Here is a 14,809-nt window from a genome sequence, read left to right as displayed (position 1 = left end):
TCATAAAAAAAGCCCCAGAGTATTTTTTTTTGCCGCTCGCTTCGTAACGAAGACCGTTTAGAGACTTCGATGTAGTTTCAAAGTTATTAAAAACAAACGAAATGTTCATTTCATTCGAAATTGAATATCGGCATTTACCTTCGATCGTATTGTTGTATTGTAGTTTTTAAGCGATATGTCAAAAAGTTAGGCAGCTGTAATAGCTGCGTTCCTTTGGGGGTATTAAACTTCTGCTTAGTACTTAGTAGAATTGCTTTCACGTTGCAACTACTATTATTCTATTGAAAAAGTAGTTCAAAGCAGCATTGAGTACTAAGCAGTTGTAGATAAATCGTCGGTGGAAATCAAATCCTATGGAGTTAGAAGAATTTTGCTTTCTGCAGACGAAATGTGCCCAAAGGAACGCAGCTAATATAAATAGGTGTGTACTCATCAATTGTGAGATCACATCATCGGGTAAAAAAGATAGTGGGCCTTAAGCCAGAACTATAATTGGCGGATGGAGTCGGAAGCTACTGTCAATTATTGTTGTTTTCTTTGACTTTTCGATAAGTTTTCATCTGTCGAGTGCGTTTGCAAGCGCTGTTCCCCTCCGTTTCATCCGACGCTTCAGTCAATTATAGTTCTGGCTAATAATCAAATTTAAAGCTCACTTTAATACACTAAGCCAAAAAATTAAGGGAACAAAAAAAAATCGTGATTTTTTTAGTGATCTTCCTGAAATTATTCATCAAGCAGTTTTTCTGTTGTGAGATGAAATAAAACACCATATTTCTGCAGCTCTAAATCACTTTTGCAGCTCTAAAGAAAAATCAAATTCTTTTGAGACTATTTAAAAATTTTATTAATAAAATTCGTTTAAATTTTAGAAAAATCAAAGAAAAACTAAAAGTTTTCAAAGAAAGTTAAATTTTGCAGAAAAAAAAAACTTTTCATACCATTTTTTGATATTTCAGATAATTAAGCCTCAGTTTAATCTTATCACCCATAGTTATCAAATAGCGGCACATTTTCTAATAAACCGTAAAAACGACTATTCTGGGGCCCTATTTTTTAAAACGATTATCGTTGAAATTACTTCGTTATCGTTGAAATGCGATTGGTTTCAACGAGAATCGTAAGAATTTTACGATACTCGTTAGTCCTTCTGATAGCTTTTCTAAATTGATCTCAAATGTAAGAAAACATTTTTTTTTTAACAAAGTAAGCTTAATTTTTCTGTAGAGAATTGGATGAAGAAGGATAAATGTATCCTTGAATTTTCGGTAAAGTGATCCGTTGTTGAGATATTGATAGTCAAATACAAAAGTATGGGTTTTGGTTTTATGACTGATATTGCAGTCAAAAAAAAAAATTGTAGAAGTTTGAATTGAAAAGAATCTTAAAGCCAAATAAATAACCTTTCTAAAAATAATAATTATGATTATAATCATTTCATCACAAAAATTGTTCCCACTTTTTTATTTGAAAAGTAAAAACAAAAACAATTTTGAAAATTTTGGTTTTTCGACAGTTCCAACGATTAAGCTATTTTACCGTTAGAAATAAAATATTTCTTCATAAAATCCTAAAACTAGAAGAATGTAGCTTTCACATGCTTTTTGTTTTGGCTTGATACGACCATTTTTTTACTGAGATACAGCCTATCGAAAATCCCTAAAAAAAATCACGATTTTTAATTCTACATATTTCACCAACATAAAAACCAATTTAATAGTTATAGTTGGGTTTCCCAACTATAAATTTTAACCGTATGGTGAAATATGTAAAATCCAGTTAAATATTAAAGTGCGCTTAAATTTGATTGTTGATAAGGCTTTCATTGACCGTTTTTTAAGCTTTTTACAGTCGTCGGATTTCGAATTCATCAATCTTATATAATTAATTAAATAAATGGTACATTTACATTATATAAAGTAAAAAAGCTTAATCTTTATTACATCAAATATCAATTACATTGTTAAGTATAATATTATGATTTGCGGAAATGTCACACTGACAATATAAATAAGGTGTAAAAATAGTATTCAGAGAAAATAGACGACTACATGATATTATTTCAAGTAAATTCTATTGATATAGTTTGGCTTCTTCTTCTATTGACCTTGTATTTGTTCTTTTAATCCACAAAACATTACTATTCTACGTTAAAATGTTAAATTAATGCACTTCTGCATTTTTTAATGTGGTGTGTTTTTATTGCAATTCCAGTTTGCTTTTTTTGATGTAAGAAAAGAAAATATTATGAAATATTGTAATGGTGTTACTTGAATATGAGTTGTAGGATGCAGGAAATATTGTATTCCCTACTTTTGTTTGATTTCATTTCCCTTTTTGTTTAATCATAATATTTTCATTTTGTATATAAAATAGTTAGTATGAACTTGTTGGTTATTTTATTATAAAAAAATATTTGTTTTGTTTGTATTTGAATATATTTTCCTTTCGATAGTGTTTTTTTAATATTTTTTTTTTCTTATAAAAATTATAAAATTCTTTTATTTTTTATTTTCTCTTTTAAGTTAAATTTTATGTTTTGATTACAAAATAAAAATAATAAAAATAAGTTTTCTTTGAATATTTTTTTAATACATGAATATTCAATTGGAATACATTTTTCTGAGATAATAATTCATGCCACACAGTAATACATAATTTTTTTTTTCAGTTGACAAAAGCATTAATACTATTTTCATATAATTTTTTTGTGGCTAAAATTCTAGTATGAATACCAATACAAAATAATAAATACAAGACTTTCGACATGAGAAATACAAAGAGAGCTTTATAATAGAATTGGATGATCATTCCATTTATGCCTTCTTTTCTTCTTCAATGACCTCTTTGGTTGGCAGAGGATTCTTTTCGCATGTCTCTGTGTGCTTCAACTTTGCGGGATCGAAGTTTTCAATTCCGGAAATGAAGTTGTTCTTTTCTTTCTCGAGTTCAATAGCTGTAAACAAAAATTATGTTATTTACGTTCAGATAATATTAAAGATTTGATCCAAACAATTAACTTGAATTAAAAAACGACTAATATTAAATACTTAGCAATTTATTTTAATAAAATAAATTGTTTTGTCAATTATTTACATTAAAAAAAGCACTTATGTGAACACAGAAACAAACATTTTTTTAAAAATGTTTATAACTTACCTGTTTTGTCTGGAAGAGGGTTCTTCTCTTGTGTTTCGGCATGCTTCAACTTAGTAGGGTCGAATGCAGCAATCCCAGCAAACAAACTTTGTTGAGTTTTTTCAGCTTGAACATCTATGGAAAAGATTTGAATTTTTGTTTGTATAGTAAATGTTAAAAATTTTAATGCACAATCAAAAAATCAGCAAAGATTTATTTAAGGCAAAAATAATAAGAATTGATTTAAAAAAAAATTAAAATAAATTATTCGAGCGCTTTGTTAAATGATTTGATGTAATTGTACATGTACATGATGAAATAAAGCCCGTAGAGAAGAAAAAATATATTTGAAGTTTCTAGAGGAAACAGCAGAAGTCCATTCCAAGTCATTTCGAGAAAACTTTAGGTCTCAGGGAGATGACAGGTGGTTGTATTTGGTATATTTTCCATGATTCATATTCCATCAAAAGATGGCTCTTCAAACTAAATCATTTATGCAAGTTTTGTGTTCTATCTTCAAAGTTCAACTTTAAAAAAAAATTGCGATTTGAAAATTGATCTACAGTTGAATTGTTGAGTAAAATTAGATTTTCTTGTAGTTTCTTGTTGCTAAGTCAATGGATTCTTATTTGAATCATTATTTTGTAGCATGTTTTTTTTTTATTGAAAATTGAATTGTTTTATGTTAAACGTTCGGTTACCTCTGGTTATTGCACCCTGCTTTGTTCAATAGTTCCAAAATTGGAAACAATGTTTCTTTTTTAATTTTAAAAATTCTTTAAAGTCAGTATTTTGCTGTTTTGTATATATGCTTGGGTCTCAAGAGGATATTGGCCAATTTAGCCGAAATATTTGTGTTGGTTCGAAAATAAAATTTCATTTCGAATATCAAATGTTATTTTGAAATGATAATTCAAAATAATAGACTATGTTTCAAACATGTATAACACTAACTATAGCAAAGTAGGATGTTAGCAGAAGCGTCAGACCTGCTTTAATAGATGCGCAAATGTTATTTTCAAAAATCCGATATTATGTTGTACGGATTCATAAAAAAATGGCTTTTTATGTGTTCTACTTGTAACTCTATGTGGGTTCCAGGTTGAGGAAAATACTGGTGTACATAATTTTAACAGAGTGATACAACAAGTTAGGAGCAATAACTGTATTTTAAATGTGTAAACATCTCATAGCTGTAAACAACTAAAAGTACCAAATTTAAATATAAAAACACCCAGACATATTCCACTTCACAACCAAGTAATAAAAATAGCATACGTTTTATAAACCGTTTAATACATTCCAAATGGATTGCTTCAACTTTAAAAATTGTTTCGTCATTTTTCGTCGCCGAAGGACAGACGCATGTTATAAATTTAAAAAAAATGGAGAGAATGATTTGCCATACACAAGCTGTTATTATAAAACACGCAAATTTGTTAAGTTTGTTAATACAGGTAGCTATATGGTATCTTTCATTATGATCTGTAAACACGCTCTTCAAAAAATGACACACACTTCTTAATTCAAACCTTCTGCCGTGGGAAGAGATAATTTAACAACGGTTTCAGTGTGTTTTAAACCACTAGCCGCGAAACCTTCCACATCATGTAGCAAAGATATATGTTGCTTTTCTTGTTTAATTTCTACAAAAATATTTTAATTTAATGATTAAATTAAGATACTATTTATTTAATTAAAAATATACATAAACAAAAAAGGGTCTTATTTAAATAAAAATAACAATACATAAAATATGTAACTGAATTTTGTCATTTCTATATGTAAATAAGATTTATATTCTTGCTTGTTTTTATTTCATAAATTTGAATTATAAACTAGTTCCCCCGACAGATAAAAAAGAGGAAGTGAGAAATATATGTATATCTATGTATATATTTGTATTTTTGTATTTGTATTTTTGTATTTGTATTTTTTTTTTTTTGTTCTCATTAAAAGTGAGAACAAAAACGTATTTGTACTCCAGATAATCGTTAGTTGAATTTTAAATATTTACCTTCTGCACTTGGGAGAATCACCTTCTCTTGAGTGTTAGCGTTCTTCAAATGATCAGTATTGAAACCTTCAAGTTGACTTTTAAGGTCGGTGGCGACTTTTGGGAGATCTTTAAGTGCTGGTGCAGACATTTTTTATTCTGAAATAAAAAAAAATGTTTCTTGATTTTTCAAAATAATAATGATAATTTAGGAAAACATTGCGCAAGCAGGAAAATAAATTTTCTTTTTAAAAAAGTGTGTTCATGGCCACAAAAGTTTATATTTTTTATGCAAAGATAATTAAATGCAATTATAATCAAACAATTGATCTAGCCGAATATATTTACCCTTTTAAAATACTAATGGCAGTTGAATTTACTGAGGTATGAATAATAATGAAAATAAATAAATGATAAAACAGTAATAAAAAACTAATCCCCTATTTCATTAAAAAAAAATAAATAATGCTGAGTATGAAGTGAATCAGTTCTATAACTTTTAAGGTTTTCGCGGTTGTTAACACATGACATTATTAGAGTTTTCGGATTATCCGCGTTATATATATATAAATATAAAGTGAGTTCACTACTGTACTCACCCCGAACGTTTCGCTTCAAATTGCAATGATCGTGGTCACCGGGAAACTGCCAGCTACAACTTGCGTAGCCAAAATCGCTTATAACATCTCGCTGGCAGTTTCCCGGTGACCACGCTCATTGCAATTTGAAGTGAAACGTTCGGGGTGAGTACAGTAGTGAACTCACTTTATATTTATATATACATATATGTATAACGCGGATAATCCGAAAACCCTAATAATGTCATGAATCAGTTCCGTTTATTAAAAAAAGAGAATTGGGGTAATTCAACGAGAATTACAATTACATATAATGTCCTGGAGCTACTCGAAACTGCCGGCAAAATGTATTCGAATGCGATTATTTTCAAAAATGACTACAAATAACATAACATAATTAAAAACATGAATAGAATTCAAATTATTTGTGTCACAAACAAAGAGCATTATCAATTTAAAAATCGTAACCTTCTTAGTCACTTTAATAAGAAAAAAACAACGAAAAATAACATTAAAAAAAATAAAATTAAAAAAACAAAAAATAAAATAAATTATGCTGATGTTGATTTATGTGCCACAAAGGCATTAGTCATTTTTCTTTTGAATTTTGCTGTTATTAAAGAAATGTAAAATAAAAGAAACCACAAATTTGATAACTAACCTCGTTAACTCAATTCACTTGAAAATATTCCCTTACTAAGTGAAACTGAAGCGCAACAAAAAAAAAAACAGCCCATACAATCAATGAATGACTTTGAATTGGCTCATTAAAAATGCTAACTACATTTTAGTTTTGCCCATACTTGTGACTTTTATTTTACCTCACTGTAACAACTTATGTATTTACAATTATTTTTTCATGTGTGTTAAGAGATTTAGCTTGCCATATAAATAACTAATGCTGTTTTACCAAATAAATCTAATCCCTTGCTTGATTATACAAATAATAGTTAAAATGCAATTGTCTGATGCGAAAAAAAAAACAAAACGAACATTTCGAATTTAATTACTTTATTTATATTGAATTATTATTATGAAGATCGTTGAACGAGTCTTGGGTAGCCGACTGCGAAAAATAATAAGGCTATCTGATGACCAGTGCGGGTTTGTTGCGGGTAAATCAACCACAGATGCAATCCAGAGTATAAGAATCATTATGGAAAAACATCGAGATTCCTTGGAGGATTTGCATGTGGTATTGGTTGATTTTGAAAAAGCATTCGATCGACAACCACGAGATCTGATATGGGTGGCCCTCAGACAACGAGGAGTTCCGGAAACCTATGTGCGGATAATTATGGACATGTATGATGGAGCAGTAACTAAAGTAAGATGTGCAGCTGGAGTCACCGAAGAATTCGAAATGACAGTAGGTGTACACCAGGGAAGCGTCTTGAGTCCTCTGCTCTTTATTACCGTTCTTGATTACCTGCTTGAAGGCAAAGTGACGGACCCAAAAGTGCATCAGTTATTCTTTGCTGACGATGGAGCCATCATAAGTGAAGACCCGATATCCCTGCAACGAGCACTTGATGTATGGGTGGATGTTCTAGAAGGTAGTGGGTACCGCATAAGCGCGAAAAAGACAGAATACCTATGCTGCCCATTTTCTGATCCACACAGGCCTATTCCTGACATTTATTTGAATGGTGTAGTGCTTCCCAAGTGTGAAAGGTTTAAATATCTGGGGTCTATGATAAATAACGAAGGTACTTGTGATGACGATATCAATCAACGCGTAAGCGTAGGGTGGATGAAGTGGCGGGAAAATTCTGCCATCTTCTGTGATCGAAAAATGCCCCCTAAGCTGAAAGGAAGACTCTACACCGCAGTTGTGCGTAAAGCACTCACATACGGTTCACAATGTTGGACAATGTACAAAAAGTATGAGAGTAAGTTAACGGCAGCTGAGATGAAGATGCTTCGTATGACAGCAGGAGTAACAAAGCTTGATAGAATTAGAAGTACGAAGATCCGAGGAAGCCTTCATGTTAAAAACACCATCTCCCAAAAAATTGAACACGACCGACTCAGTTGGTATTGCCATGTTCAAAGGAGAGATCCTGAGAACCCCGTCAAAAAAGCAATATCATACAACGTTCCAACACGAAATAGAAAGAAAGGTAGGCCTAAAAACTCCTGGTACAAGCAAATGCAAAACCACCAGCATTCAGTTGGCCTTAGAAATGGAACAATACAAAACCGGGAGGCTTGCCGCCGATTTCTGAGGTCAACCCGGCGAACCCCACAGGCGGATCACTAGTGTGAAGCAGTTACGTGGGATAGTTATGATCCCCTCGACATCGAGATAATAACAGCGCCGAGAAAAAGGAAGAAGAAGAAGATTTATATTGAATTATTATTGAAATATATGGAGCCAAAAGTTTATACATTCCTGGTTTTATGCGAAATAAAGGAACAAAACAATTTTTTCACATCTCAAATTAAAAAGAATAAAGTACATAAATTGAGCCAGTGAGATTCCATAATTCTACTTGTCTATCGTCCGTGTAAGTGTATAAGTACCCATTTAAGAGTTGATTTACTTGAACCTTGCCTTTCACTATTTTTTTTGGAAACGGTAACGAAATGGGTAAGTAAGGGAATTTCCAGAATATCGTTCCTTTTCTATTTAAATTTTGTTCCTTATTCGAAAAAAAACCAAATAGGAGCAAAATCTCCAACTGCTTTCCCGTCTTCCAAACACATTTCTCCGGGAGTTTTCATTATTCAGAATGGTCTAAATATCTTCAAATTGAAATGTTCCTACCAATTTTTCTACACTCCTACAAACTACAAATTCAAACTACAAATGAAGGTTTCTGCGACCGAGTCTGCCATATTATTTTCACTGATTTCTCTTGAAAGTGATTCATCTTTCAAATGTATGAACTTCAATCAATTATTTATAAATAAAAACAAACACTGATAAAAAAGATAAACCAATAAATATGACATCAGAACAAATAATAAATTTATTCGAATGTTTTGGGTATATTATTTAATACATAATGAAAGAAACTACTCATAGCTTTTTATGAAAAATTCAACACCTAAATAAATAAAATAGTAGACAAATCAAAATTTTGAACAAGAGTTAAACAAAAAAATTACCATACAATGTCCGTATTCTCTACAGGATGGACGTAGATTGGATATATGATTTATGAATTGAAAAGCCCAAGAAATGTGAATATGAAAGGGTAGAAATACATATGTAATGTACCAAACAAATTTGTATGAACAAAACAAAAATAATAATAATATTAAGATAGTTTTAGAATGAACATAATATATTTTAGATAAAGTCTTATCAGTGGTATTTTAAAAAAACGTTAAAAATATTTAAGAAAAAAATCATTTCCTTTTATTTTCATTAATTAGATAAGTTGAGACGATGCCAGATTGTAGATTAATATTTTTAAATAATTGTGGCAATAATGAATTAAAAATTAAAAAATACTTCCACAATATAAAATGAGAAATAACAGGTTCATGACGTGCAATTTCAATTCGAATGAATTTCAATTAAAAATTATTTTTAACACTTGGTATTTACAATGATCTATATTTGCATTCATATTTTAATATATTATACACATTAGGTGTAAAAATAAACAATGTATGTGCAAAAACGCGAAACTCAAAATATATTTTTTTTTTGTTTCAAGGACGTTTGTTATAATTTATTTGTTTGTCCACAGTGTTTGTTAATAAAAATAAAATAAAATATACTGCTGGATCAGACGTTATTGCTCTGTAGTATAAAGCTATACAATACGAGTAAAATGGTAAACCATGTGAGTTCAATGGAAAAAAGTCGAAAAAGTTTTATATTAGATGTTTTTTTCAAAAAGGGATAACGCCGGTACGGTCCGATTTCTTAGATTGAAAGAAAAGTGTTATCTCCATTGAAGTTCGATACCGTCATGCATTTATTCAATTTCGCTTTTTTGACCTGCTTAATATAAAGTGGAAAGTTAAAAGCAACGAAATATTTCAACCTAATAATTATATACATATTATATTATATTCACAAAGCATAATTATTAGGTACTTTTAATTTACGTCAATTGTAACAAACAATTCATTATTTGTTTAATTAATTTCATGAGTATCTTTAAATAAAAAACATTGTTGTATTGTTGCCAGCATACGAAAACATCCAAGATCAGCAACTTAAAGTCTTAAATTCCAATTCAATCAACTATAAACAAATGAACCAACAAAAATTAATCAGATAGTGCAAAGATGTTATTATCTTACTTTTCAAAGTTTTAATTTATGAATTTGCGTACAAATTTAATTATACAACAGTGAAATGTTATCAAAATTCACTAATTGTTGTTGACAATGAATTTTAGTTTATTGGGATTTTATATCATAGTGCATAACTAACTAGCTAAACATAGTTCAACTCTGATATTACCTGTTAACGGTTAATATCTTGGTCAAACTATATGTTTGTTTTAAAATGATACATTATATTTAATTAATGAAAGAAATAATGTATTCTATAAATCAAAAAGATAGAACTTAAAACGTCTATGTCACTAGTCGATGTTTTACTAATTTTGAAACTATAACCTAAATACAGCTTAACAATTACCTTTTTCAAATCTATGATAATACCCGGCTTAGAATTCCATATATGCAGCCTACCAGACCTCTCGGTCACCGTAGTTGTGCAACGTAAGTAACCTCTGATGCGTACCACCATATATGGTTAAACACGAATAGTAGAAAAAAAAATATTTAAAGAAAAGCAAAAGAAAACTTGTAGAACACAACACCTTTTACGGTTCTTGATTTCTTTCAAACGAATGTGTGTATCTCTCTACCTACATAAATCTTAAATTTTATTTTTATTTGCTATTTTAAAAACTGTACTATAAACAAAGTTTCAACGCCAATAATGGACACATATCAAATCCAAAATATATCAACTAAACAAATGTATAGAATCAAAGGCCGCAGACATTAATCTATCATTTACCAGACATATTGGGCTGTTTAAGCGAACATTGAGATGTTTAGGCCAAGTCAAAATGTTGACCTACAAATAAATGTAACTTTATTATAGGTATTTAATTGAAAATCAAATCTCGTTTGTATCAATATGTAATTTTGTTTTATTCAAATAGTGTTTATTTTTAGAAATCCGAAGAGTTAAGATATTTTCCACATATCGTAGGTAACGCGCAAATTGTGTAACTCCAGTTTATTAAATTTTGCAGGTAAAATAAACTTCCTTTTTTCAATATTAGTCGTGTTATTTTCATGAAATTTTAATCAAGAAATATTTTATTTATGAATAAAGTGGGAATTTCTGATTTGAGTAGTTGTAGAATTAACTTATGTCATAAAAACCATATTTTCGAAAAAAAAAATTGGAGATAGACACTTTACGCGCGTCACCTACGATATGTAAGTAAAAAGAGATCAAGCTTATTGATTTTAATTAGAGTTTTGCATTTCAGATTTCAAATTTATTGTATTATAAGATTTATTCGGTCTTATCACGAATTCAATTCGTATCGGAAATTTTCTACGATTCCTGAAAAAACAATCACGGAATCTGTTCGTTATGAAAAATTTCATACAAAACGGCAATACGATCGGGTTTTTTGAATTTTTTCGGGAATCGTAGAAAATTTCCGATACGAATCGAATTCGTGATGAGAACGATCAAAAGAATAAATCAAGGGTCCATGGGGAAAACAACATAAGTCCATTTCAACTTATTCCGAGAAAAACGTAATTTAAAATTTTGTTCTCTGTACAACTTGGTACAAAGGCTTAAAAGTAAGAATTCTTCTAAAAGTAAGAATTCCATCAGATAGTACTACTATTGATTTTCTTTTTTTATGTGAATTTCCATTTGCCACAAAAAATCAATTATTTTTGATTTTTGGCAAAAAAAAATACCGGGAAATACTGGTATCTCATATTTATTTTTAATCTCAGAACTGAAATCTAATTTCCCAGATCTCGATTTTTAACAAGATTTACACCTATTTGCAGACGCATTTTCAAACACACCGCTGTATTTGACATTTATGTGAACATTTGTTTATATAAATTCTTGATAAGGTTTTTTTCAAATGGAAAAAGTATTCCAGCTACGAATAAAAATAAATCAATTTGCAATATCCATTTGCCACGAGGGATCAAAGGATTTCCATTTGAAACAGAGATTTTTTTAGCAAATCCAATGATCTCTTGTGGCAAATGGATATTGCCAAATGATTTATTTTTATTCGTCACGCAGATAAATGGAAATTCACATTAGAGTGGCCACAAAAAAATCAATTATTTTTTATCTTCTGTCAAAAAATGCTTGGTATCTCAAATTTGACTGGCCAAAAGAGATCATTTTTATTTGATCCGATATCAAATTTCCTTGATCTCGATTTTTAACGAGATTTGAACAGGATCTTTCACACACACCGGAGTAGGTATTTGAAATTTATGTGAACATTTGTTTTTGAAAATTTTTTTTATATGGAAAATGGTTCACGCACAGTAACAAGCGATTATTGAATTTACTACAAAAATCTCTGTTTCAAATGGAAATTGACATAGGTAAGCCAATATTATCAGTTCTGTTTTGTAGTACCAAGTACCTACTGCTGCAAATTTGTTTTCATGAACTCGAGGTACCTACCTACTCACACGTTAACACTTTTTGCTAAAGTCATTTTATACTAATATGCCTGCACCTTTTATTTTGAGAAAGCAAAATTAAAACAAAACCAAATAATACAAAACAAATTATACCGCCGTGCTCTCTCTACTGATAAATAATAATAACGAACAAATAATATAAATCATCACCAATCGAGGTCATTCACAGCGAATAATACCGGTGGCGGTAACCATGACTCATACAAGTATGTACGTCGTGCATATGTATATACAACGCTGAGGAGTGCTATGAACCAACATCACCGTCTGCTTTTGATGCACTAAGTATATATATTGAACAATTTTGCTGTTACTTGTTTTGATTAATCACAAAAAAAAAAAAACTTTTCATTACAAACTCTGCCGTTTTTTTTTTTATAAAAATTCATTATCAAAAACGATGAATAACCAAAGAAAAAAAAACTTTTGTTTTATTTCTTTGTTATTCTTATATGTATGTACATATATACCCACTATGTGGCAAGCATACAAAGTTAGGTACATAAATATCTTGCTTACCATACCAATTCCGTCTGCAAAAAAAACAGTCATCCCACTCAAAAATATATTTTTTGTCTCTTCAGAACATTCACCCAATTCACGCTGCGACTTATAAAAGAAAAATAATAAAAAAAAAACTAAAAAAGGAAGTTTCGATAAATTTAGGATATATGTGCAACTCACTGCATATAACGTCTGTACTATGTACTTATATATTATATACATATGTACGTATATGTACGAGTATGTAAATAATTTGATTATTCCTGCATTTAGTATTCTTGATGATGATTTTTGTTCGTAAAAATGGAATATTAGTTGGTGCAATCGCTGTTAATGCATCAATCAACACTAATATATTTAATTTTTTTTTCATTGCCAATCTCAATGTGCAGACTAGCACAGTCAATGAATTTTAATGAGTGCAAAAAGTTGTATTTTTTTAGCAGCCGAATCAGCTAAGGAGTAGTACGAGAAGCTATCTAGAAATAGGTATGCCAATTGCCAGCAAACAACTACCATGTTATACGTAGATTAGTCATCTCCCAAAAGAAGAAACCATCTTATTCTGTTTGTAGCTCGTATGTACGTATGTATAGAATACAAAAAGGCAAAATCGATTATGATCGGATTCAGGATTCAGAAATTCAGATAAAGTTTACCACGCCCAAGTCAAATAAGTAAAACCACTTGGTTTTGAAAACAGTTGCGCCATTTCATGGTCAATGGTCATGGACTTGTGGATATCTTATCAAATAGCTACTGCATCCAATTCATATTGGAAACAATTTTTTTTTTGGGGTGTCGCGATAAGGAGGCAGGGAGTAAATAACTACATATATGTACCCACCTATCTACATTTTTTTTGCTATTTTCCTGTCTAGCAACTTTCTATTGTATTTTTATTTTTTAAGATAAACTACTGACATTTTGCAGTGAAAAATAATACGTGGAGAGAAGACGACTTAAAAGAAAGTGGTAAAAGATAATTAGATATATTTATCTAAAACAAAATGAACTTTAAAGCCACAACTTGTCCAAGTTGAATTTGGAAGAAACTAGGTACACAAAAAAAAAAAAAAACTTAGACAAAAGTGCACGAGCTTTAAATTGACGAGATTTTAATTATTTTATTGCGTTTTATATATTGTTTATATTTTTTCATCAGACTGCAAAGTATATTCAATAAACCTTATTGGATTTTAATTCATTCCATTGTTTTTTTGGTTGGGCTGCGGGCTACGCCCACAACAGACAAGCCGGTGTTTTTTAGGAACAATATTTGCTGCAGTCATGCACGGTTAAACAACTTTGTATGTAGATATGAAAATGATTTTGGACTTAACAGCAAGAGATTTTTTTTTTATATGGTAAAAAAGAAGATACTTACGTTTCTATTAAAGTTAAAATAAAGGATTTTTTTTAATTGAACTTGATACTTTTATTAATTGGTTTTACTTACTTATGATTTTTTTTTGGAATAAAAAGCAATGAAAGACTTGCAAAATATATATTTAGAAAATTGTATTCACTGAAGAAGTTGGGACTTGCGATTTGCGAAAGCTGGACGGCTGACAGCGATTGTTTTAACTGAGGGACAACTCAACCTGTAAGGGGAACGTTTAAAAATTAACTGAAGAAGTGAAGAATTCAAAACGGAAAAAATAAAATAGCGGATGACGAAGAAACAAGAAATTACAAATGTGTGTGTGTTTCAGATTTGTTCAGTGCTGCCATAAGCTTATTTTTATAAAGTACTTTTTGACACTCATCGAAGTCACAGTACACATAATAAGGTAATATATTCCGAACGTTGCGTTGTCAAAATTTGTTTGTCAAAAATGGGCACCAATCTGTGAGGTCGGCCTTTAATTTTTATATTTCAATCGCAGTAAACTGGAAATTTGTTTTT

The 14,809-nt window shown here is 30.0% G+C and overlaps 1 protein-coding gene across 1 annotated transcript; it reads right to left on the bottom strand.

Moving 5' to 3' along the window:
- Nucleotides 1-1,907: 1,907 nt before the first annotated feature.
- On the bottom strand, nt 1,908-14,534 carry LOC129909129 (thymosin beta). Its single transcript, XM_055986102.1, has 4 exons — nt 14,360-14,534; nt 5,153-5,290; nt 3,157-3,270; nt 1,908-2,953 (listed from the first exon to the last, which is right to left on the bottom strand). The coding sequence occupies exons 2-4, from the start codon at nt 5,280-5,282 to the stop codon at nt 2,814-2,816; spliced, it is 384 nt and encodes a 127-aa protein (XP_055842077.1). The 5' UTR covers nt 5,283-5,290; nt 14,360-14,534; the 3' UTR covers nt 1,908-2,813.
- Between the last annotated feature and the right edge of the window lie 275 nt (nt 14,535-14,809).

This window comes from Episyrphus balteatus, chromosome 2 (genome assembly GCF_945859705.1).
Source record: "Episyrphus balteatus chromosome 2, idEpiBalt1.1, whole genome shotgun sequence".
Classification (NCBI taxonomy): Eukaryota; Metazoa; Arthropoda; class Insecta; order Diptera; family Syrphidae; genus Episyrphus; species Episyrphus balteatus.
Note: the sequence above shows the minus strand (reverse complement) of the source record. Positions and strands in the feature narration are given on the sequence as shown.

What these genes read in the sequence shown, in the direction of transcription:
- LOC129909129 (XM_055986102.1), bottom strand. Translation starts at nt 5,282, where the DNA reads ATGTCTGCACCAGCACTTAAAGATCTCCCAAAAGTCGCCACCGACCTT. An exon ending in GATTCTCCCAAGTGCAGAAG is followed by an intron (nt 3,271 to 5,152) that starts GTAAATATTTAA and finishes TCTTTTCCATAG; the next exon opens with ATGTTCAAGCTGAAAAAACT. An exon ending in CCCTCTTCCAGACAAAACAG is followed by an intron (nt 2,954 to 3,156) that starts GTAAGTTATAAA and finishes TTTTGTTTACAG; the next exon opens with CTATTGAACTCGAGAAAGAA.